This window comes from Eptesicus fuscus, chromosome 25 (genome assembly GCF_027574615.1).
Source record: "Eptesicus fuscus isolate TK198812 chromosome 25, DD_ASM_mEF_20220401, whole genome shotgun sequence".
Classification (NCBI taxonomy): Eukaryota; Metazoa; Chordata; class Mammalia; order Chiroptera; family Vespertilionidae; genus Eptesicus; species Eptesicus fuscus.
Window position 1 is genome coordinate 1,584,889 of NC_072497.1, and position 24,315 is coordinate 1,609,203.

The 24,315-nt window shown below is 60.4% G+C and overlaps 1 protein-coding gene across 1 annotated transcript in view; it reads left to right on the forward strand.

Annotated features, from left to right (window-relative positions):
* Window positions 1-24,315, forward strand: part of CEMIP (cell migration inducing hyaluronidase 1) — a 141,666-nt gene that overhangs the window by 56,528 nt on the left and 60,823 nt on the right. The window contains exons 2-6 of the mRNA XM_054713239.1: window positions 16,700-16,792; window positions 17,119-17,237; window positions 21,070-21,216; window positions 21,625-21,763; window positions 23,935-24,171. Coding sequence (XP_054569214.1) covers window positions 17,135-17,237; window positions 21,070-21,216; window positions 21,625-21,763; window positions 23,935-24,171 — 626 coding nt within the window. The 5' untranslated portion in view covers window positions 16,700-16,792; window positions 17,119-17,134. The remainder of the gene's footprint in view (window positions 1-16,699; window positions 16,793-17,118; window positions 17,238-21,069; window positions 21,217-21,624; window positions 21,764-23,934; window positions 24,172-24,315) is intronic.

The window sequence follows — 24,315 nt, forward strand, 5'->3', positions numbered from 1 at the left end:
ATGGGGGGGGGGCGGGGGGAGCACCCAGTCCAGTGTGAGTCTTGCTTCTCCCCAGTCCCGGATCCCTGACTTTATGGGGCCTGCGCTTGGGGGAGCCGGCCTCACACACGCCCCTCCCGGGAAGGTGGGCACAGAGGCCTCCACCAGCTCCCTGGCAACACCCCCCCTCCCCCGTGGGTCCACACAGCCAGAGCCCAGCCCCCTGGCATGGACACCTAGGCTCAGGCGCGAGCAGCTGGGCAGGGGGCGCCAGCTTCCTGCCTCTTCCGGAGAGGAGCTGCAGTTGCCTGCCTCCCGTCCCACTCCCCCGGCCAGCTTGTGCCCCGTCCCTGAGGCCCAGTGTCTCCGGGGCCAGAAGCAAAGGCCATTAAAATAAGCCGAGTGCCAGGGCGAGGGGCAGATGGGGGTGGAAACAGCTGCCGGCTGCTTCCAGATTTAGGCAGGTGACGGCGTGGCAGGGGCTGGCTGGCCGCGCCTTCCTGGGGGGTGGAGGGGCTCTCCCATGGCCATCGCCTCCGTGGGGGGCGGCGGGGGGAGGAAGAGGTGTGAACCTGAGCGCCACCCCACCCCCCCTGCTGACTCAGGCAGGAATGTCTGCTGCGTCCAGCCCAGGCCCTTTGGAGCCAGTGCAACCTGCCCAGCTGCTGCACACGGGCTGGGGGCTGGGCCGATGGGGTGCCCCCACTTCCTGGGTCCCCCGCCTCCGCCTCAGGGGGGTGCTGGGACAGTGGCCAGCAGGGAGCGGCTGAGACCTCAAACCAGGCCCTGTCGGAGGGTCCCCCCAGCTGAATGACTTGGAAAGCAACTTTATTTTATTACTAGAGGCCCGGTGCATGGAATTCATGCATGGGTTGGGTCCCCTAGGCCTGGCCCGTGATCAGGGCCGATTTTGGGGTGACCACCTGGGTGATCAGGGAGCTCCTGCTGGCACCCTCCTTGGCTGGCCGTCGCCACTTGACGGGGCCTGCGGGCTGGGGGCAGCTCCTGTGTTGAGCGTCTGCCCCCTGGTGGTCAGTGCACATCATAGCGACCGGTCATTCCGCCGTTCGCTCGATTTGCATATTAGGCTTTTATTGTATAGGACTAGAGGCCCAGTGCACAGATTTGTGCACCAGTGGAGTCCCTTGGCCTAGCCTGCGCCCTTTTGCAATCCTGGACCCCGCAGGGGACGTTGGACTGCCAGTTTTGGCCAGATCCCTGCAGGCCAGATCGAGGAACTTCACTGGTGCACGAATCCATGCACTGGGCCAGTTTCAGCCCAATCCCCGCAGGCCAGGCCGAGGGACCCCATGGTGCACAAATCCATGCACTGGGCTTCTAGTATGCATATAAGATCTTTGGTTAATCCCTTCCTGCCCTCCCCCTCCTTCGCTATGAAATTCATCAGTCTGTTCCATGTTTCCATGCCTATGCATTAAGCGTCTGCCCCCTTGTGATCAGTGCACGTCATAGCTACTGGTTGAAGGTCAAATGGTCGCTTAGGCTTTTATATACATAGATTATTTTTTAAATACATTTTTATTGATTTCAGAGAGGAAGGGAGAGGGGGAGAGAGAGAAACATCCATGATGAGGGAGAATCATGGATCGGCTGCCTCCTGCACGCCCCCCACTGGGGATCGAACCCGAAACCCAGGCATGTGCCCTGACCGGAATCGAACCCGGGACACTTCAGTCCGCAGGCCGACGCTCTATCCACTGAGCCATGCCGGCCAGGGCTTGGAAAGCGAGTTTAATCTGAGACAGGGATCAGCGTAAACATTGTTGGTGGCGATCAGCGAGGTGACCATTATCAGAGCAGGAAGCTAGTCTTTGAAGCGGAAGGTGTGTGAGAATCACACTGAGCAAGTGTCATGCTGAGCGGGCACGCCATCTGGCACTCAGGAGCCCCTATCAGAGCGTCGGCCCGCGGACCAAAGGGTCCCGGGTTCCATTCCGGTCCAGGCCAGGTGCCCTGGTTGGGGCTCGTGTGGGAGGCAACCCATCAATGTGTCTCTCTTACATCCATGTTTCTCTCTCTCTCTCTGTCTCTCCCCCTCCCTCCCACTCTCTCTAAAAATCAATGGGAAAATATCCTCGGGTGAGGATTGACAAAAATAATAAAAGAAAGAAAGAAACCCTAGCCTTAATTGGTGTGGCTCAGGGGATAGCGCGCTGGCCTGTGGACTCAAGGGTCCCGGGTTCGAATCCGGTCAAGGGCATGTACCTTGGTTGCGGGCACATCCCCAGTGGGGGGCGTGCAGGAGGCAGCTGATCGATGTTTCTCTCCCATCGATGTTTCTAACTCACTATGCCTCTCCCTTCCTCTCTGTGAAAAATCAATAAAATGTATTTAAAAAAAAGAAACCCTATTAGTGACCCATAAGTGATGATGTGGGACGTGTTGATGGTCACTTCCCTCTCGATTCCGGGTGTCAGCTCTCTGTCCCGGCTGCTCCCCGACTCCGCACCCCCAGGTTGTCAGGGAGCACAGGTGTTGGCGTGGACGGTTCCCACGGACCGGCTGGTTTAGGGGGTCCAGGCCAGCGCCCAGTCCAGCCTCTCACAGTTCTGGGGTGACGGGCGGCGGCCCGGGATGGGGCGTGCGGGCCGGAATGACACGGAAAGTCCTGCTGGTGAGTTAGATGGAGTCGCTCACTGGACGGGGCGCGGTTAGACGCGGGGAAACAGGAGAAGCCGAGCCCTGGGGTCTGAGGCGGGTGCCCCGACTGCCAGGCAGCCCAGCAGGCCCCGCCCATCCTGCCTTCTCCTCCGGCCCATCGGGGTGAGCCCTCCCCTGCACCCCCACCTGCCCACCTGGCGGCACCTGTCCGGTCCTGTCCTTGGCATGCCCTCTGCTAATCCACCCCACCCCGCCACGCCCCACCCCGAAACCACTGCTGCAGGGGAGGATCAGGCACTTCCTTCCGCACCCCGTCCGTCCAAATCCCCGCCGCGTGCTCGGAGCCACGGGGGTGGGGTGGGGGGGGGGAGGGAGAGGGGGGGAGGGACCGACACCCGGGAAGGACGTCATGGGACAGTGTTCGCCTTCCGCTTTGGTAGCCCCGGCCCCAGGGTTTCTGCCGGACTCAGGCTCACAGTCGGCGTGGGGCCTGCGTCCACCTGTCACGTAGTCACGCGCACGGTCACTCAGGCAGCCAGGAGCCCGGACCCTTGTCCCCTGGGTGGTCGCACAGGCCTGCGGGTCTGGCCCTGCCCACCCCCCGCCCGGCCGCCCTCTGCTCTGCTGTCACGCTCCCTCACGGGGCCCTGGGTTTTCATTTAGGACGTGGGTGGTGTGTGGTTGTGCGTTTGGCTGTGTGGCTGTTGGGTAAACAAATGCTGGCCACCCCCGCAGGTGAAACCCGTCAAGAGGATGGGGAACTCGGCTGTTGTGCTGAATGTTGGTTCCCCAGGTCCTGGCTCAGCGCTGGACTGTTGAAGGAATGAATGAATGATGGGTGGATGAATGAATTAATGAATGAATTGATGGATGAACGAATAAAATGGATGGCTGGATGGATGAATGAATGAATGAATGAATGGATAGATGGGTGAATAAATGAATGTATGTATGTATGTATGGATGGATGAATGAAATAGATGGATGGATGCATGGGTGAATGAATGAATGGATGGATGGATGAGTGAATGAATGAAAGGATAAATGGGTGAATAAATGAATGGATGGATGGATGAATGAAATAGATGGATGGATGAATGGATGGATGGATGGGTGAATGAATGAATGGATGGATGGATGGATGAATGAAATGGATGGATGGATGGGTGAATGAATGAATGGTTGGATGAATGAATGAATGGATAGATGGGTGAATGAATGGATGAATGAATGAAATGGATGGATGGATGGATGGATGGATGGATGGATGGATGGATGAATGGATGGATGGATGGATGAGTGGATGGATGGATGGATGGATGGATGGATGGATGGATGAACGAATGGATGAATGGATGGATAGATGGATGGATGGATGGATGGATGGATGGATGGATGGATGAATGAATGGATGGGTAGATGGATGTATGGGTGAATGAATGAATGGATGGATGAATAGATGGATAGATGGATGTATGGGTGAATGAATGAATGGATGGATGGATGGATGATGGATGGATGGAAAGATGGATGGATGGGTGAATGAATGAATAGATGCATGGATGGATGGATGGATGAATGAATGGATGGATGGATGGATGGATGGATGGGTGGATGGATAGATGGATGGATGGGTGAATGGATGGATGAAAGGATGAATAGATGGATGGATGGGTGAATGAATGAATGAATGGATGGGTAGATGGATGTATGGGTGAATGAATGAATGGATAGATGAATGGATGGATAGATGGATGGATGGGTGAATGAATGGATGGATGCATGGATGAATGGATGGATGGATGGATGGATGGATGGATGGATGGATGGATGGATGAACGAATGACAGGTTTGGAGTGGGACACAGGGAGGTTTCCATGTTGATTCAGGTACTTCCCAGGTGTGGGCCCCTGAGCACCGCCTCCCTCTATGTAACCCACGTGCACAGAGCCTGGCGTCAGGGCATTCTTCCTCCCTCCTCAGACCCCTCCTGCGGGGACACAGGGGACTTTGTCCCCGAGACGGGCGGGCTCTGCACCACGCGGCAGGTGGGCCGGGCCGACCTTCAGACCTGGGAGGAGGACGTGGCCGACAGAACAGACGGGGAGCGTCTATCCTGGTGACCCCGAGACGGAGCCGTGCGGGATCCCCGGGTCTGGGAGGACCGAGGCGGCTTCCCCGATCCCGGCCTCATCACCCGCCCCCACGGGCCTCCTCCCCCCCTCTCCCTCTGGCCGCTCTCGCTCTGTGGTTCTGGGGAAGGAAGGGGCTGGCCTCCCCCGACCCCCCAACACCTCCTAATGCGGCGGCTCAGCCAGAACCCCCGGGGAAGCAGAGCTGCCCTTGAACTCGGGCCGAGGTGGGGTTTCCAGGGAGAGAGGAAGGAGGCTTACATCGGGGTCATTCTCCCACCAACGTGGGCAGGAGAGGAGGGAACCCGACCCGAGGCCCCAGGGACGGGGAGCCCGCGGCGTCCCCCCCCCCGCCCTCCCCCGCCTGGGGCTGCCAGGCAGGGCCGTGTCAGCAGCTGCTGGCGGGATCGTGGGCACCTGACTGGGCAGGTGGTGGGCCTGGCTGGCAGCCAGGTGCTGGCTCTGGCTGCCGGCCCCACAGGCACCCGGCGGGGACTTCAAATGCTCTGGCAGCTCCGCAGACTGACCGACCGGAGGGCAAAGCCTGCCCCTGGAGGGAAGGGGCCCCGGGCAGGAGGAAGGGGGAGGAAGCTGGTCCCCAGAGCAGGTCTCCCAGCCTCTGAAAGCAGGGGAGGGGGGGGGTGCGGCCTCCTCCGAGGGCCCTTTGGGGCTGTGGCAGGGTCACACCACTGGGTCTGTCTGTGCGCAGCCTCCCCCCCATCAGCGTGACCCCTGATGAGTGCACAGGCCTCCCCCTGCCCCTCCCCCCCCTCGGGGACCTCTGTACCCTGTGACCACAGCCCACACCTCTGCTGACCTCTGACCCCACCACACACTCACCCTCGGCGGCACCCGCCAGCCAGCCTCACCGCTCCCGCCAGGGCCCACCCTGCGCCCGGCCACCGCCCCAGTCCCCGGCGCCTCCTGCTCGCTCACTCACCCCCTTCTCACTCAGGATGGGTGGCCACCAGCGCACAGGCCAGGGGCCCTACCTAAGCGCCGTGTCCCCATCTCTGCGCCCCCGCCGCCGGCTCCCAGACTCAGGCCAGGGACGGCGTGTGCGTGCGCAGGGGCTGCACGCGTGTGCCGCTTGCATCCTACGAAGGTGCGTCTCTGTCGATGAACATGGTTGACTGGACACACTCTCTTATTGTTCACACCTGTGCATCGAATTGAATTGGGACTAGTTTTTTAAAAAATGTCTGTTTTTATTGATTTCAGAGGGAGAGAGAGAGAGAAATATCCATGATGCCCTGACCCATGTGGCTCAGTGGATAGAGCGTCGGCCTGCGGACTGAAGGGTCCCGGGTTCGATTCCGGTCAAGGGCATGTACCTTGGTTGCGGGCACATCCCCAGTGGGGGGTGTGCAGGAGGCAGCTGATCGATGTTTCTCTCTCATCGATGTTTCTGACTCTCCATCCCTCTCCCTTCCTCTCTGTAAAAAGTCAATAAAATATATTTAAAAAAAGAAAAAAAGAAACATCAACGATGAGAGAGAATCACGGATCGGCTGCCTCCTGCACGCCCCACACTGGGGATGGAGCCTGCAACCCGGGCATATGCCCTGACCAGGAATCGAACCCTGACCTCCTGGTTCCTAGGCCGACGCTCAGCCGCTGAGCCACGCCGGCCGGTAAATTGGAACCAGTTTTGAGTCTTTGCTGTGGGACCCGAGCCAGTCCCGGGCTCCCTGGGTGTGAAGCCCCCCCCCCCCGCCCCTGCTCCAAGGTGCCCGAACTCTGGCCTCCAGGCCTGGCCCGCCCGGCCCCCTGGCAGGCAGGAAGGAGAGAGTGGGACGGGGAGCTCTGGGTGCAGGGCCGGCCTCTCCAATGCGGGACCCCTCGGGGGATGTCCGACTGCCGGCTTAGGCCCCATCCCTGCAGGCAGTGTCCGGCGGGCCCTCGGGGAGCCAGCGGGCCTGCCCCGCGCTGACCGGGCCACCCCCTCGCGCCCAGCCCTGTCCCAGTTTTTGGTGCCAAGCCGGGGGATAACTTTTTCCAGCCGAAGCTTCTGGAAGGTCTGAGCAACACAGCCAGCGTGGGCTGAACCCGGGCCAGCATCCCGGGCCGGGGCTCAGGCCAGAGGAGGAGGCCAGAGTCCCGGGGCCGTGCCCCAGGCGTGGGCTGCGGCCCCAGGAGATGAGGCCGAGGCCCGGGGGGGACGCGCCCCTGGGATTCCACTTGGAGGGGCACCTGCCGGGCAGGAGGCCCGGGCCCACCTGGGTGCCCGGCGCCCTCACTCTCTGCTCGCTGTTCTCAGCGACTCTGAGTCGGTTTCTGTTGTGCCCCTTCGGCGAGGGACGTAGCTTTTATGGAGCGCTTACTGCATACGTGGAATCCGTCCTTGCTGCCGCGGACACGCTCTCTCCAAAGCTCCGTCAGCTGGGGACACGCACCGCCCTCCATGCTGGGGAGGGGTCTCCTCCTAACACCCCAAAGAAGGTCGTTGGAAAGGGGGGCGCCCAGGGACACCATCAAATCTGACGCAGCGGCATCTGTGTCAAAAGGAACCGACGGAGCCCCGGCCGGTGTGGCTCAGTGGATAGAGCGCCGGCCTGCGGACCGAAGGGTCCCGGGTTCGATTCCCGGTCAAGGGCACGGACCCCTGTGGCAGGCTCCTCCCCGGCCCGGGGCCCCGGTCGGGGCACGTGCAGGAGGCAACCCATCGATGTGTCTCTCTCACGTCGATGTTTCTCTCTGTCTCTCCCTCTCCCTTCCTCTCTCTCTCAATTCAATGGGAAAATGTCCTCGGGGGAGGATTTAATAAAAGATGTTAGGAAATTAAATGGGGATTGGACTCCGGGTGCCTGACGGCGTGCGGAGTATGTAGGGCGAGGTGCGCCGGCTCCTGCAGTTCCCTGTGAAATAACATCCAAAAATGAAGGGTCATTTTTGACTGGATGGAGGGATGGGGGATGGAGGCATAGAGGGGGGAGGGATGGAGGGATGGGGGATAGAGGGGGGAGTGATGAGGGGGGAGGGAGGGATGGGAGATGGAGGGATGGAGGGATGGAGAGATGGATGGAGGGATGGGGGATGGGGGATGGGAGATGGAGAGATGGAGGGAGGGAGGGATGGGGGGATGGAGGGATGGGGGGATGGAGGGATGGGGGGATGGAGGGATGGGGGGATGGAGGGATGGGGGGATGGAGGGGGAGGGATGGAGGGATGGGATGGGGGATGTAGGGATGGGGGGATGGAGGGGGAATGGAGGGATGGAGGGATGGGATGGGGGATGGAGGAATGGAGGGATGTGGGGATGTAGGGATGGGGGATGGAGGGGGGATGGAGGGATGGAGGGAGGGGATGGGGGATGGAGGGATGGAGGGAGGGAGAGAGGGAAGGAGGGAGGGAGGGATGGGAGATGGAGGGATGGAGGGGGGAGGGAGGGAGGGAGGGAGGGAGAGATGGGAGATGGAGGCATGGAGAGATGGAGGGAGGGAGGGAGGGAGGGAGGGAGGGATGGGGGATGGGAGATGGAGGGATGGAGAGATGGAGGGATGGAGGGATGGGGGGATGGGAGATGGAGGGAGGGAGAGAGAGATGGAGGGAGGGAGGGAGAGATGGAGGGATGGAGGGATGGGGGGATGGGAGATGGAGGGAGGGAGGGAGAGATGGAGGGAGGGAGGGAGAGATGGAGGGATGGAGGGGGGAGGGAGGGAGGGAGGGAGGGAGGGATGGTGGCTGCTAGGCCGTGGGCCTGTTGGCATTCCTGGAAAACTCCTCCGACTTGGCCGTGTGTTTGCAAATGTGCACCGTGTCATGTTGGGGGTGGGGTGGGGGCAGCAATTCTCTACAGCCCTGGGGTCCCCCGGGGGTGAGGCAGGGGTCCCCGAGCTCGGGGCTGGGGTGAGCGTCTCCTTGTGTGGATCCCGCCCCGAGTCCCTGAAGTGCACGTGGCCCGAGGCCTCCCGGACTCGAACCCGGGCTTCCTGGTCTCAGCCACTCCTCCCCACCCGTCCGTCAGAGCCCAGAGCCCATTTCCCCCCAAAGATCACGCCTTCGCCCCCAGCCTGCACCTGCCCGCAGGAATCCGGGTGACCAATCCAGCCGAGAGCCCGGGAACCCAGGCCTCGGAGGGGCCCCGCCCGCCGGCCTCGCTTCCTGGAGCCGCATTTGAAGTGGTGGGAAGCCAGAGCGGTTTCTGCAAATGAATAACCGGATCAAAGCGGGCCCTGGCCCAGGCTTGAACCCTGCAGGCAGGCGGGCAGGCGGGCAGGCGGGCAGGGGTGGGCCTCCCACTCTGAGCTGCCCTGCCTGGCTGAGGGAGGAGCGGGGAGAGTCTGTCCGCTGTGCAAACACCCCGTCTCTGCCGTCTCTGCCCTTCCTGGGTTTGTGCGCCCTGGGAACTGGAGCCGGGAGAGCTGGGGGTGGGGGTGGGGGTGGGGGGTGGGGGAGCAGGGAGGAGCTGGGAGGAGCAGGGAGGAGCAGGGAGGAGCGGGGAGAGTCTGTCCGCTGTGCAAACATCCCCGTCTCTGCCATTCCTGGGTTTGTGCGCGCCTGGGAGCGGGAGCCGGGGGAGCTGCGGAGCAGGGAGGACCCGGGAGGGAGGCCGGGCGCCGCCGTCTGAACTGCTGCCAGCCGGCTCCTGGCATCCCAGCCGGCTTCCCGCCGCAGCAGGTGCCAGCAGATCCCGGCCCGGGCGGCCTGGTGGGCCGCACGCCTGCCGCCTGCCTCGGGCTCTCACGCCAGCCCTTGCCTCCTCGCCCTGAGTGCGCCCCCCCCCCCCTCCCCGTCCCAGGTTCTAATCTGAGCCACGAGGGGACGGAGAGATGCTTAGAAACGCACACAGGCCCGCGGGTCTGACCGCCCCCTTCCCTCCCCGGCAGCGGGGCAAGGCGAGGTCAGAGGTGACTGGCAGCAGAGGGGGATCCCTGGGAAGAGAGGCTCCCCAGCTTCACTGCTCTGAGCCCCTGAGGTTTGCAGGCAGCGGCCTCCCTCGGCCAAGGCGCCTCCCTGGCCTCCCTTCTGCGGCAGCTGCCTTGGCCCGTAATTGCAAAGGTCAGAGCTGGCTTCAGGCAAGGCTGGATCCAGGCGCACGCACACACGCACGCACGCACGCACGCACGCCACGCCCCCTTGGCTTTTCGCGGGTCACGTGACCACCCCTGTGGCCACGATCCCGCCCCTCGCGAGAAGCTTCTTAGGGACAATGAGCAAACTCCCAGCAAATGCAGGATGGGAAACGGGGGCAGGTGAGGAAAGCCACCAGGGCAGAGAGGACCTTCCTCGCGGGGGAGGGGTGTCAGGGCTTTTACTGAGCCGGAGCCTGGTGGAGTGGGGAGTGGGGGGGCGCTGGGGACATTCCAGGCAGCGGGAGCAGCATGTGCAAAGGTCCTGGGGCACACAGGAGCCTGGCAGCCTCCAGGAAGCGGCAGAGAGGCCCGCAGGAGTAGAGTCTGCCCTGAGATGAGGCAGAGGGGGAGCTGGGCCACGCAGGGCCAGGTGAGGAGGCCCCACTTCATTCTCCGTGCGATGGGAGGGTTTTGTGTGTTTTTTTATTTTTAAAATATATAAATATATATTTGTATTGATTTCAGAGAGGAAGGAAGAGGGAGAGAGAGAGAGAAACATCCATGATGAGAGAGAATCATGGATCGGCTGCCTCCTGCACGCCCCCCACTGGGGATTGAGCCAGCAACCCAGGCATGTGCCCTTGACCGGAACCGAACCCGGACCTTTCAGTCCTCAGGCCGACGCTCTATCCACTGAGCCACATCAGCCAGGGCTGGGCTCACATTCTTGACCCTCAGTGTCCTCTGCCTGGGTGCTCACCTGGCACCCCGCCCTCCTGTCTCTGCTCACGTCACCTTCCCAGTGGCCACTCCTTCCCCCTTATCTGCTGACCCTCCGGAGCTCCTGACCCACAGACACCCCGACACCCCCTGATTGATCCCTATTCTCTCCCCACGCCCACCGCCTGAGCTAGGCCATGAGCTCTCGCCCACCCAGGGCCGCTCCACCCCTGCGCTACCCCTCGCCTCCCCCCCCTCCCCCAGCTGTTTGTGCTGGGCCGGGGCCTGGAGCCCGCCAGCTGCCAACACTTCATAAATGTGCCTTCAATTAATCCCACTCAGCAGAGGCGGCAGGCAGCTCTCCCTCCCCCTCTCCCCGCCCACCCCTCCCGCCCGGGCACCTGAACCCCGGCTGGGGAATGACCAGGGCTATGCAATAATCCTGCTTCTCTCTCTTCTGTTTTGTTGTTGCTAAGTACAGCATGGGGAACATTGTACCAAGGATGATGGGAGTTATAGTCAGTAACATTGTAACAAGGACGATGGGGGATATGGTCGGTAACATTGTAACAAGGACGATGGGGGATATAGTCGGTAACATTGTAACAAGGACGATGGGGGATATGGTCGGTAACATTGTAACAAGGACGATGGGGGATATGGTCGGTAACATTGTAACAAGGACGATGGGGGATATAGTCGGTAACATTGTAACAAGGACGATGGGGGATATGGTCGGTAACATTGTAACAAGGACGATGGGGGATATAGTCGGTAACATTGTAACAAGGACGATGGGGGATATGGTCGGTAACATTGTAACAAGGACGATGGGGGATATAGTCGGTAACATTGTAACAAGGACGATGGGGGATATGGTCGGTAACATTGTAACAAGGACGATGGGGGATATGGTCGGTAACATTGTAACAAGGACGATGGGGGATATAGTCGGTAACATTGTAACAAGGACGATGGGGGATATGGTCGGTAACATTGTAACAAGGACGATGGGGGATATAGTCGGTAACATTGTAACAAGGACGATGGGGGATATGGTCGGTAACATTGTAACAAGGACGATGGGGGATATGGTCGGTAACATTGTAACAAGGACGATGGGGGATATGGTCGGTAACATTGTAACAAGGACGATGGGGGATATAGTCGGTAACATTGTAACAAGGACGATGGGGGATATGGTCGGTAACATTGTAACAAGGACGATGGGGGATATGGTCGGTAACATTGTAACAAGGACGATGGGGGATATGGTCGGTAACATTGTAACAAGGACGATGGGGGATATAGTCGGTAACATTGTAACAAGGACGATGGGGGATATGGTCGGTAACATTGTAACAAGGACGATGGGGGATATGGTCGGTAACATTGTAACAAGGACGATGGGGGATATAGTCGGTAACATTGTAACAAGGACGATGGGGGATATGGTCGGTAACATTGTAACAAGGACGATGGGGGATATAGTCGGTAACATTGTAACAAGGACGATGGGGGATATGGTCGGTAACATTGTAACAAGGACGATGGGGGATATGGTCGGTAACATTGTAACAAGGACGATGGGGGATATGGTCGGTAACATTGTAACAAGGACGATGGGGGATATAGTCGGTAACATTGTAACAAGGACGATGGGGGATATGGTCGGTAACATTGTAACAAGGACGATGGGGGATATGGTCGGTAACATTGTAACAAGGACGATGGGGGATATGGTCGGTAACATTGTAACAAGGACGATGGGGGATATAGTCGGTAACATTGTAACAAGGACGATGGGGGATATGGTCGGTAACATTGTAACAAGGACGATGGGGGATATGGTCGGTAACATTGTAACAAGGACGATGGGGGATATGGTCGGTAACATTGTAACAAGGACGATGGGGGATATAGTCGGTAACATTGTAACAAGGACGATGGGGGATATGGTCGGTAACATTGTAACAAGGACGATGGGGGATATAGTCGGTAACATTGTAACAAGGACGATGGGGGATATGGTCGGTAACATTGTAACAAGGACGATGGGGGATATAGTCGGTAACATTGTAACAAGGACGATGGGGGATATGGTCGGTAACATTGTAACAAGGACGATGGGGGATATAGTCGGTAACATTGTAACAAGGACGATGGGGGATATGGTCGGTAACATTGTAACAAGGACGATGGGGGATATGGTCGGTAACATTGTAACAAGGACGATGGGGGATATGGTCGGTAACATTGTAACAAGGACGATGGGGGATATAGTCGGTAACATTGTAACAAGGACGATGGGGGATATGGTCGGTAACATTGTAACAAGGACGATGGGGGATATGGTCGGTAACATTGTAACAAGGACGATGGGGGATATGGTCGGTAACATTGTAACAAGGACGATGGGGGATATAGTCGGTAACATTGTAACAAGGACGATGGGGGATATGGTCGGTAACATTGTAACAAGGACGATGGGGGATATAGTCAGTAACATTGTAACAAGGACGATGGGGGATATGGTCGGTAACATTGTAACAAGGACGATGGGGGATATGGTCGGTAACATTGTAACAAGGACGATGGGGGATATGGTCGGTAACATTGTAACAAGGACGATGGGGGATATAGTCGGTAACATTGTAACAAGGACGATGGGGGATATGGTCGGTAACATTGTAACAAGGACGATGGGGGATATGGTCGGTAACATTGTAACAAGGACGATGGGGGATATAGTCGGTAACATTGTAACAAGGACGATGGGGGATATGGTCGGTAACATTGTAACAAGGACGATGGGGGATATAGTCGGTAACATTGTAACAAGGACGATGGGGGATATGGTCGGTAACATTGTAACAAGGACGATGGGGGATATGGTCGGTAACATTGTAACAAGGACGATGGGGGATATGGTCGGTAACATTGTAACAAGGACGATGGGGGATATGGTCGGTAACATTGTAACAAGGACGATGGGGGATATGGTTGGTAACATTGTAACAAGGACGATGGGGGATATGGTCGGTAACATTGTAACAAGGACGATGGGGGATATGGTCGGTAACATTGTAACAAGGACGATGGGGGATATGGTCGGTAACATTGTAACAAGGACGATGGGGGATATGGTCGGTAACATTGTAACAAGGATGAGATGGTGGTGTCAGGCGGGTACTAGACTTACCGGGGCGATCACTCCCTGAGCTGTGTAAATGTCTATCACTATTATCGTTCACCTGAAACTATGTAATATAAATGCTGTCTGTCAGCTCTAACTGAAAAGTACGTTTAAAAAATAATCTAAAAACAAAAAGATTAAGGAAAAAAGGATGCAGGGCCCCGCTGGAGGCGAGACTAACCCTGTTCCTCTCTCTCGCTGTGCAGGTGACAAGCTGTGGGCCCAGGGCAGGTGTGGCCAGCCCCCTGCCCGCCTGGTGCTGGCTGTGACGGAGCCAGGAGAGGCGGAGACGCGATGCCAGCCAGCGTCCCTGGCCCTTGCTTTGCTCTGCGTCTCCTTGGCCAAGGGGCCTGGCAAACTCAGAGATGGAGCCACTACTGGAGGGGGACCCGGCTTCCAGATAACACCCGCCAGTCGCTGTGCGGAGCCCGGGGTGCTGCCTCCACAGAGCGAGTCCGGGTCCTTTCTCCCCAGGGGTGCTGGTCCCCTGACGGAATGAGCCAGCTGGGGGCCCCGGGGACCAGCGAGGTCAGGGGGCCTCAGCCTCGGCCCCGACGTCCCTCGGAGAGACTGCTTGCCCTGTGATCCGAGGACGCCCGTCCCCGGCCTCTGACGGCTGGGGCTCGTCTCCCAGGGGTGTCCTGGCCACGGAGACGCGGAACCCCAGCTCCAGTGCCAGGGCGCTCTCAGGGGCGACGGCGAAAGCTGCCCCCCCCTCGTGTCCAAGTGGAATCTGGGGATCGCGTCGACAGAATGGAAGCTACACGCGGGCGGGCACGTGGGCCACCCCGGCTGCGCCGGTGGTCCCGGACTCAGGGCAGGGCCTGGCGCAGAGCCGAAGGGAGAGCCCCACCATTGAGCACCTTCCCTCCCCGGAGAACTGTCTACGTCCCCCCAGAATGGGATCGTGCTGACCTTTGAACTGAGCTGTGATCGGATGAGGCGGGATCAAGCTCCGAGCCTGTGGCCGCCTCCCTCTCCATCCCGGGACCTGCAGGCCCCGGAGACAACCTCTCTGCTGCGGGGGACGGGACGGAGGGTCCCCATCGACGGCCCCACGCCTGCCGCCTCCAGCCCCGTGGCCACCCCTGCCCTTCACCAGCGAAGGGCCCGCTCTGGGACCCACAGGCCGGGCTCCCCCCGACGGACGGACAGACCGCCACCTGCCTTCGGTTCCTCCAAGCGGATGGCACCGTGGGAGCAGCTCAGCTTTCCCCGGGGGGACCCCCCCCCCACTCCCCGCGTCCTGTCCCCAGCGGCCCCTCCTCTCTGCGGCGAAAGCGGACACCCCTCCTGTGCGCCGTGGGAAAGGCCCGACCCAGATGCCGCGATGATGCGTGACCTGAGCCCCGGCTCCGGCACCAGAATGGGCCCTTGTTCTCCGCGGGGCCGTGATCCCGGGAGGGTCCGGGGCTCACACACCTGTGCGGAGGGGCGGGCAGCGGGCCAGGGGCACCCTCCCCCCCTCCTCCCCCATCCCCCCGGGGCTGGGCTCTCTGTGCCATCTGTGCGCCCCCCGGGGCCGGGGACAGAGCTCTCTCTCGGGGTGGCATTGTGTTCTGAGAGGGCAGCCTGGCACCTGGCTTCACAAGCTCCCGCCCTGAGGTTTATCGGGGCCCGGATCACCCTCCGCATGGGTGACAGGGACCGTCTAGGCGGCGTTCCTACAGCGCATGGGAGTCCACCCCCCACAGAAACAGAAACCCAGGCCGGGCTGTGCGTTCCCACCGGCCGGAGCCGGGGCTGGCTCTTGGCTCGGCCAGCTTCAGCGCCCGGCCTCCCCTCCCCGCCACCCCGCCACGTGGCCCAAAGTGGCTGCTGGGGACCGGCCATCGCGGCTGTATCCCAGCCCGCCTGCCCCCATGGGCGGTTCCTGGAATCCACACGCTGTCCGCTGTGTTGGCCAGGACTGGACGCCAAGGTCGCAGCGAGCGGGACGGAGGCCGGGGGAAGGCGGCCTTTTCCCCGGGGGGCCATGTGCCCAGATAAAAATCAGGGGTTCTTTCACTGAGTAAGGGGGGGAAATGGCTTCTGGGGGTGGGGGGGACTCAGCTCTCTCTGCCTCCCGCCCCCCACCTGCCTCTTGGATGGGTCCTAGGAGGGTTTATGGCACCGGCGTCCTATTTAGGATTTCAGTGTTATCATCCAGGCTTGTTTTATTTATGTACTTACTTATTTGTCTGTGTGTTTCTGAATCCTCTCCCAGGATATTTGCCCATTGTTTTTTTTTTAAATATATATATAGATATATATATATATATATATATATATATATATATATATATATATATATATTGATTGATTTCAGAGAGGAAGGGAGAGGGAGAGAGAGATAGAAACATCCATGATGAGAGATAATCATTGACCGGCTGCCTCCTGCACGCCCCCCACTGGGGATGGAGCCCGCAACCCAGGCATGTGCCCTTGGCTGGAATCAAACCTGGAACCTTTCCGTCCGCAGGCAGATGCTCTATCCATTGAGCCAAACCAGCCAGGCCTGCCCATTGATTTTTTAAAAATATATATATATATTTTTATTGATTTCAGAGAGGAAGGGAGAGGGAGAGAGAGATAGAAACATCCATGATGAGAGAGAATCATGGATCGGCTGCCTCCTGCACGCCCCCCATTGGGGAGCGAGCCCGGGACCCGGGCCTGTGCCCTTGGCCGGAGTCGAACCCGGGACCCTTCAGTCTTCAGGCCGACGCTCTACCCACTGAACCACACCAGCCAGGGCTGCCCATTGGTTTTTAGGGAGAGTGGAAGAGAGAGGGAGAGGCAGAGAGAAACATCGATGTGAGAGAGACACATCAATGGGTTGCCTCCCTGCACGCACCCCTCGGGCTGGGGAGGAGCCTGCCACCAAGGTCTGTGCCCTCAACCGGACTCGAACCCGGGACCCTTCGGTCCCCAGGCCGACGCTCTATCCACTGAGCCACACCGGCCGGGGCCATCGAGACTTGTTTTTAGAAGCACCGACCGGTGAAGGCGGAGTCCGGGTTCGAAACCTGACTGTTCTCATCCTCCTTTTTCAGGTTGGGCAGCTGCGGCCCAGAGAGGTTAAGCAACTCAGCCGAGGTCACACAGCACGTCGGTGGCACCCCACGCCCAGCGCCTGTTGCGTGGGAGTATGTTTGTTTTCCTCTGTGTTTTAAGGAGGGGAAAAAAAAAAACAACAGCCTTGTCAGGGAGGGGAGGGAGAAGGAGCCTCAGAGCTGAAATTCCATCCAGCGCAGGGTCTCGGGGCGGGGGCGGGCCGCGGGCGGGGTGGGTGACGGCGGGGCCTGCGTGCCCCGATCTGCCCTGGCCGCGGCGGCGCTGAGTCACGGTGGCGGCGGCGGGAGCGTGCCCGCCCTGGCACTGCCCGAGGTGGGCACGTGGCCCCGGCTGGGCGCGTGTGCCTGCCCGCCCGCCCGGGGAGGAGGCCGGTCTGACGGGCGCCCTCCTGTTTCAGGGAGAACTCTGCCAGGATGGGGTTTGCCGGGAGGCGGGACGGCTCAGGCCCGGCGCTGCTGCTGCTGCTGACAGCCAGCTGCCTCCTCCTGGGCCCCCTGCCTGGGGCCCGGACCGCAGGTGAGCCGGGCACAGCAGGTGGAGGGAGCTGCCGGGGCGGGCGGGGGCACGGTGTGGGGTGCCGGGGGGGTCGGGTCCCTGCTCGCCCCTCCATCCCGGGCACGTCTGATCCTGGGGCTTCAGTCTCCCCACGCACGGTGGCGTGGCCCGGCTAGAGTCAGGGGTCGCAGCCTCCGTGGCTAAGGGAGCCAGGCAAGCCACATAAACCTGTGGCTCTGGGCAGGTGGGGGGGCTGTGGTTGCCTGGGAAGTTCAGGGTCACACCCCCCCCACCCCCCCCCACCCCCGGTCCTCCCAGTAAGGGACACCCACTTCCTTTTTTTTTGTTTTTTTTTTATTTCCTATTTTTTTTCCTTTATTAAGGTACTAGAGGCCCGGTGCACGAAATGCATGCACGGGTGTGTGTGTGTGTGTGTGTGTGTGTGTGTGTGTGTGTGTCCCAGCCTGCACCCTCTCCAATCTGGGACATCCCTCTCACAACCCAGGACTGCTGGCTCCCAACTGCTCGCCTGCCTGCCTTCCTGATTGCCCCTAACCACTCCCCTGCCAGCCTGATGGATGCCTAACTGCTCCCCTGCCAGCCTGTTTGCCCCTAACTGCCCTCCCCTGCAGGCCTGGTTCCCCCCAACTGCTCTCCCCTGCAGGCCTGGGTCCCCCCCAACTGCCCTCCCTTGCAGGCCTGGCTCCCCCCAACTGCTCTCCCCTGCAGGCCCTGTCACCCCCAACTTCCCTCCTCTGCTGGCCTGGTCACCCCTAACTGCCCTCCCCTGCTGGCTTGATTGCCCCCAACTGCCCTCCCTTGCAGGCCTGGTCCCTCCCAACTGCCCTCCCCTGCTGGCCATCTTGTGGCGGCCATCTTGTGTCCACATGGGGGCAGGATCTTTGACCACATGGGGCAGCCATCTTGTGTGTTGGAGTGACGGTCAATCGGCATATTACTCTTTTATTAGATAGGATTACAATGGGTCCTCATTCCCCCATTGTCCCCCGTCTCCCCCCAGTAAGGGACACCCACTTCTTTTGTTGTTGTTGTTTTTCTTTATTGATTAAGGTATTACAAATGTGTCCTCATTCCCCCATTGTTCCCCCCCCACCCAGTCCTGCCCTCACCCTCCCCTCTCCCCCTGGTGTCCGCGTCCATCGCTTATGCTTAGATGCATGCACACAAGTCCTGTGGTGGATCCCACTTCTCCGTGGTGGCCAATCGCCGCCCTGTGGGGAGGCGGGGCCCCTGTGGTAGGGTCTTGCACATCTTTCAGAGAAGTCAGAAAGGTAGGTTTTGACGTAAAAGCTCCGTGCGTGTGACATGTTGGCAGCCGGCTCTGATTTTACAAACCCGGCATCTGTGAGCTGCGGGGAACCTCGGGCCACCGGATGCCAGGGCTCCGTCCTGGGGTCTGGCGCCTGCCGCACACGATTGAGGCGGGGTGTACAGCTTTTTAAAAAAGTCTCAGTATCAGCTTTTTCTTTTAAAAAAAAAATACACGGAATGGCCAGATGAGGATGACCTCTGAACGCCTAATCATCTGGCCACTCCGTGTATCTCCTATAGGATAAAAGGCTAATATGCACATTGTCCCCTCGAGCAGGAGTTTGACCAGCAGGCAGGCCGGCCAACCGCCCATGTCCCCTCCCCCTGGCCAGGCTGGCCGGACCCCACCCATGCACGAATTCATGCACCGGGCCTCTAATATATATACACACACTGAGTGGCCAGGTTATTATGTGTACAGAGATCATCATCATCTGGCCACTCAGTGTATATTTTTATTGATTTCAGAGAGGAAGGGAGAGGGAGAGAGAGAGAGAGAAACATCCATGATGAGAGAGAATCCTGGATCGGCTGCCTCCTGCACGCCCCCCACTGGGGATGGAGCCCGCAACCCGGGCATGTGCCCGGACCTGGGGAATCGAACCCGGGACCCTTCAGTCTGCAGGCCGATGCTCTATCCACTGAGCCACACCGGCCAGGGCAGGATCAGCTTTTTCTTGGCTGATTTCGAATTAACATCCAGAATCACAAGGCATGCTCAGCTGGGAACGGGAGACAGGGACTAAATGAACAGAAATAGGGGGGGAAGGTGAGAGGCGGGGAAGGGCTTGCACATTTTGGGAAGAGGTTTAGTGCTAATACCATCACTGTCGATTGCTGTTATTTAAAAAAAAAAATGTGTTTTTATGGATCTCAGAGAGGAAGGGAGATGGAGAGAGAGAGAAACATCCGTGATGAGAGAGAATCATGGATCGGCTGCCTCCTGCACGCCCCCCACTGGGGATGGAGCCCGCAACCCAGGCCTGTGCCCTGACCTGGGGAATCGAACCCTGACCTCCTGGTTCACAGGTCGACGCTCAGCCCCTGAGCCACGCCGGCCGGGCTCTGTCTTCTGTTTGAGCGCAAACCGTTGGGGAAGTCTGGCTCCCTCCGGCCTGGGCTTTGCTCTGACGTCAGAGAGATTCGTGGTCCAGGCAGGTCGGGCTCTCATTCACGCTTCCCTCCCCCCGCTTCCCACGGCCCCTCCTGGGAAGGGCGGTTGCCGTGGCGACTGCTCAGCCAAAGGCACGGACCACTCGCAGCCACTCCAGTGGCTCCCGTGGGCATCGGGGCCCCGGGAAGGTGCCACGCCAGGGCTGTGGCCGCGGGGCTTGCACGTGGGTCAGCGCTGCTGGGCCCCTCCTCCTGAGGATGGGAGAGCCCGGGGGTCAGGCTGACCGCCTCGAACCCGGGGCAGAGCCGCCTGCACGTGGAGAGCGAGGGTGCTGCCCTGGGAGGTGGGTGCTGAGCTGAGGCCCTGCCCCTGGATTTGGGAAAATCCCTCCTCAGCCCGTTTGCGGCCCCACGTCCGGGCCGTGGGCTCCCCAGTTGGCCCTGTGTGTTCCCTGCACCAGGCACCCCAGGTCCGGGACCAGGGGGAGGCCCGCCCGGGGCCTCTGGCCGGCTGCTGCTGAAAGCCAGCCAGCCAGCCAGCGCCGGACCCGTCCCAAGACAGACCCGGGGACCGGGACCCCCCCCCGGGAGGCCCTGGGTGGGAGGGAGCGCCCGCCGGTGAGCCAGGCCACGCTTCCCCCCTGGAGTCCCCGGGGGTTCGCAGCCGCAGGAGGAGCCGTCTCAGTAAAACCCAGCGGGAGATGGATTCTCCCGGGGAAGGAGAGGGGACGCCTGAGCGTCTGCCCCCTGGTGGTCAGGGCGCATCATAGCGACCGGTCACTCCGCCGTTCGGTCGGTTTGCATATTAGCCTTTTATTCTGGAGGATTTTTACGTGTGTTTTTGTGGAATTCAGAGAGGAAGGGGGAGAGAGAGAGAGAGAGAAGCATCCGGGATGAGAGAGCATCAGGGATCGGCTGCCACCGGGCACCTGATGGATGAGTGGAAGGCGTGGGGCTGGGCCCGGCCTCCTGGCTCCTGTCAGGGACTCCTCGCTCGACAAGGCCTTGCTTTTAGTTCCAGAGAGAGAAGGCATGAGCCGCGAGGATGCACGAGAGCCCCCGCCTGCCTTCTCCCCCCTCCCCCCTCCCCCATGGTCTGTGGCCATCTCACGTGGCCAGGTTGGTGTGTGGGAGTCCCCCCTGCCCCCCTCTCCCTTTCGTCCTCCCTCCCCCGTGGTCTGTGGCCATCTCACGTGGCCAGGTTGATGTGTGGGAGTCCCCCCTGCCCACCTCCTCCCACCTCGTCCCCCCTCCCACGTGGTCTGTGGCCATCTCGCGTGGCCAGGTTGGTGTGTGGGAGTCCCCCCTGCCCACCTCCTCCCACCTCGTCCCCCCTCCCACGTGGTCTGTGGCCATCTCGCGTGGCCAGGTTGGTGTGTGGGAGCCCTGACCTCTCTCTCCTTGGCAGAGGCCCCCGCGTGCCCAGACCAGAGCCCCGAGCTGCAGCGCTGGGACCCTGGCCACGACCGGGACCTCCGGGTGCACATCGGCCAGGGCCAGGCCCTGCTGCTGGCCTCGTCGGCCACCGTCCACTCCATCAACATCTCCGACGGGGGTAAGCCGGCCTCGCCCGTCCCCGCCCGCTCTGTCCCTCACGGCCCCGGGACCTCGCGGGTGGGACGCAGGTGGCCCCGTGCGGGCTGGCAGAGCATCAGTCCTTTGAGGTGCCCACCCGCCGGCTCCGGGCCCCGGGGTCCGGGCACAGAGAGAAGCCCTGATGGAGCAGAGCCTCCCGGTGCTCGGGGCACAACTCGCCTCGCCGCCAGGGGCCTGCACGCAAGGGTGGCGGGAAACCCCGCAGCGCTTAGCGGGCAGGGAGGAGAGAGAAGGAAGCCCTGTGAGCACACGCCTCCCCGCCCCCCCCCACCACACACACACACCCTCACCCTTGGCTCCTGGACGGCCTCACCCCTGCCCGCCCTCCCGCTCCGGGTCCTCACGTGCCCCGTTCCCGCCCCCTCAGGAAGGCTGGTCATTAAGGACCACGAGGAGACCATTGTCCTGCGCACCCGGCACATCCTGATCCACCAGGGAGGAGAGCTGCATGCTGGGAGCGCCCTCTGCCCCTTCCAGGGGAACTTCACCATCCTGCTCTACGGCAGGTGGGTAGGGGTTGCCCCCGGGGCCAGGGCCGCTCTCGGATCTGACGGAGGGAGGCTTTTCAGTCATTCATTTATTTATTGACCAGAGGCCCGGGGCATGACATTCGTGCACGGAGTCGGGGAGGGGGTCCCCTCAGCCCGGCCTGCGCCCCCTTGCAGTCTGGGAGCCCTCGGGGGATGTCCGACTGACTGCTTAGGCCCGCTTTGCAGGGATGCAGGAGAGGCTCCCGCCACGGCCGCTGCGCTCGCCAGCCGTCCGTCTGGCTTGTGGCTGAGCGGCGCTCCCCCTGTGGGAGCGCACTGACCACCAGGGGGCAGCTCCTGCATTGAGCGTCTGCCCCCTGGTGGCCAGTGCGCGTCATAGCGACCGGTCACTCTGCCGTTCGGTCGATTTGCATATTAGCCTTTTATTATATAGGATTAAATGTGATTTTATGGAATTCAGAGAGGAAGGGAGAGAGAGGTAGAAGCATCCGTGATGAGAGAGAACCATGGATCGGCTGCCTCCCGCACGACCCCCACTGGGGATGGAGCCCGCAACCCGGGCCTGTGCCCTGACCGGGAATGGAACCGTGACCTCCTGGTTCCTAGGTCAATGCTCCGCCACGGAGCCACGCCGGGCTGGGCATGGAGGGTGGCTTTTTAAGGGGGAGAGGGGACGGGACGAGGCGGCCTGGCTTTAGTGCACGATGGGGTTACCATGGCGTTCCGCCCGATGGTAATCACGAACAAGACAGACGTGGTGGCCCTCTCCGGTTTGGCTCAATGGATAGAGCATCGGCCTGCGGACTAAAGGGTCCCGGGTTCGATTCCGGTCAAGGGCAGGAACGGGCTAGATCCCCAGTAGGGGGCGTGCAGGAGGCAGCCAATCAAGGATTCTCTCTCATCATTGATGTTTCAATCTCTCTCTCCCTCTCCCTTCCTCTCTCTGAAATAAAAAAAAAAAAAATTAAAAAAAAAAGACAGACGTGGTGGCCGGGGAGCTGGGTGGGTCCGTGCCAGCCCTCCAGCCCCCAGCCCTGCCCCGCTCGATCCAGGAGGCTCTGTGTGCATTTATTGGCTGCGAAGGACAAGATAAAGAGAGTTCCGTGCCGCGTTACCTCTGGCTGTACACCCGCCCCCCACCCCCCGGGGGCTGGAGACGGCTCGGAAGCCACAGCCAAAAACACACTGGGGTAGGGGGCACGGACTGGCTTCGAGAGTGTGGTTGCCGGGCTGTTTCTCCTGACCTGTAACCTCCTCCCCCTCTCTGCCCCCCACCCCCGTGGGGCTGGCTCTGTGGTGGCTTCCGTGGGGGGTCGGGGAGCCGGGAAATCCCCGCTGGCACCCCGGCCGGTGTGGCTCAGTGGGTAGAGCATCGGCCTGCGGACTGAAGGGTCCCGGGTTCGATTCTGGTCAAGGGCACATGCCCAGGTTGTGGGCTCGATCCCCAGTAGTGGGGCGTGCAGGAGGCAGCCGATCCATGATTCTCTCTCATCATGGATGTTTCTCTCTCTCTCTCCCCCTCTCCCTTCCTCTCTATAAAAATCAATAAAAATATATTGAGAAGCCCCGACCAGGTTGGCTCAGTGGCTAGAGCGTCGGCCTGCGGACTGGAGGGTCCCGGGTTCGATTCCGGTCCAGGGCATGTACCTTGGTTGTGGTCACATCCCCAGTAGGGGGGTGTGCAGGAGGCAGCTGATCGATGTTTCTCTCTCATCGATGTCTCCAACTCTCTCTCCCTCTCCCTTCCTCTCTGTAAAAAAGTCAATAAAATATATTTAAAAAAATATATACACAGAGTGGCCAGCTGATGATGACCTCTGAACGCATAATAATCTGGCCACTCAGTGTGTGTGTGTGTGTATATATATATATATTAGAGGCCCGGTGCATGAATTCGTGCATGGGTGGGGTCCGGCCAGCCTGGCCAGGGGGAGGGGACATGGGCGGTTGGCCGGCCTGCCTGCTGATCAAACTCCTGGTCGAGGGGACAATGTGCATATTAGCCTTTTATTCTATAGGATCTACACGGAGTGGCCAGATGATTATGCATTCAGAGATCATCATCATCTGACCACTCCGTGTATATATTAAAAATAATAATAATAAGGTAAAAAAGAAAGAAACCCCCGCTGGGGGCAGCGCCCAGGAGGCAGGACGCGCTGACCGGGGTCTGCCTTCTCTCCCAGGGCCGACGAGGGGGTGCGGCCGGACCCTTACTTCGGCCTCAAGTACATCGGGGTGGGCCCGGGCGGCACGCTGGAGCTGCACGGGAGGCGCAAGCGCTCCTGGACCTTCCTGACCCGGACCCTGCACCCGGGCGGCCTGCAGGAAGGAGGCTACTATTTCGAACGGAGCTGGGGTCACCGGGGCGTCGTCGTCCACGTCATCGACCCCTCGTCGGGGGCCGTCATCCACTCGGACCGGTAAGCGCGGGCTCCTGCTCCCTCCCCGCCTCCTTCGGTCCAGAGGGCGTCGGCGGCCGGGCCCTGGCTGGTGTGGCTCGGTGGTTAGAGCGCCAGCCCACACACCGCAGGGCCTGGGGTTCGATTCCCGGGCAAGGGCACGTG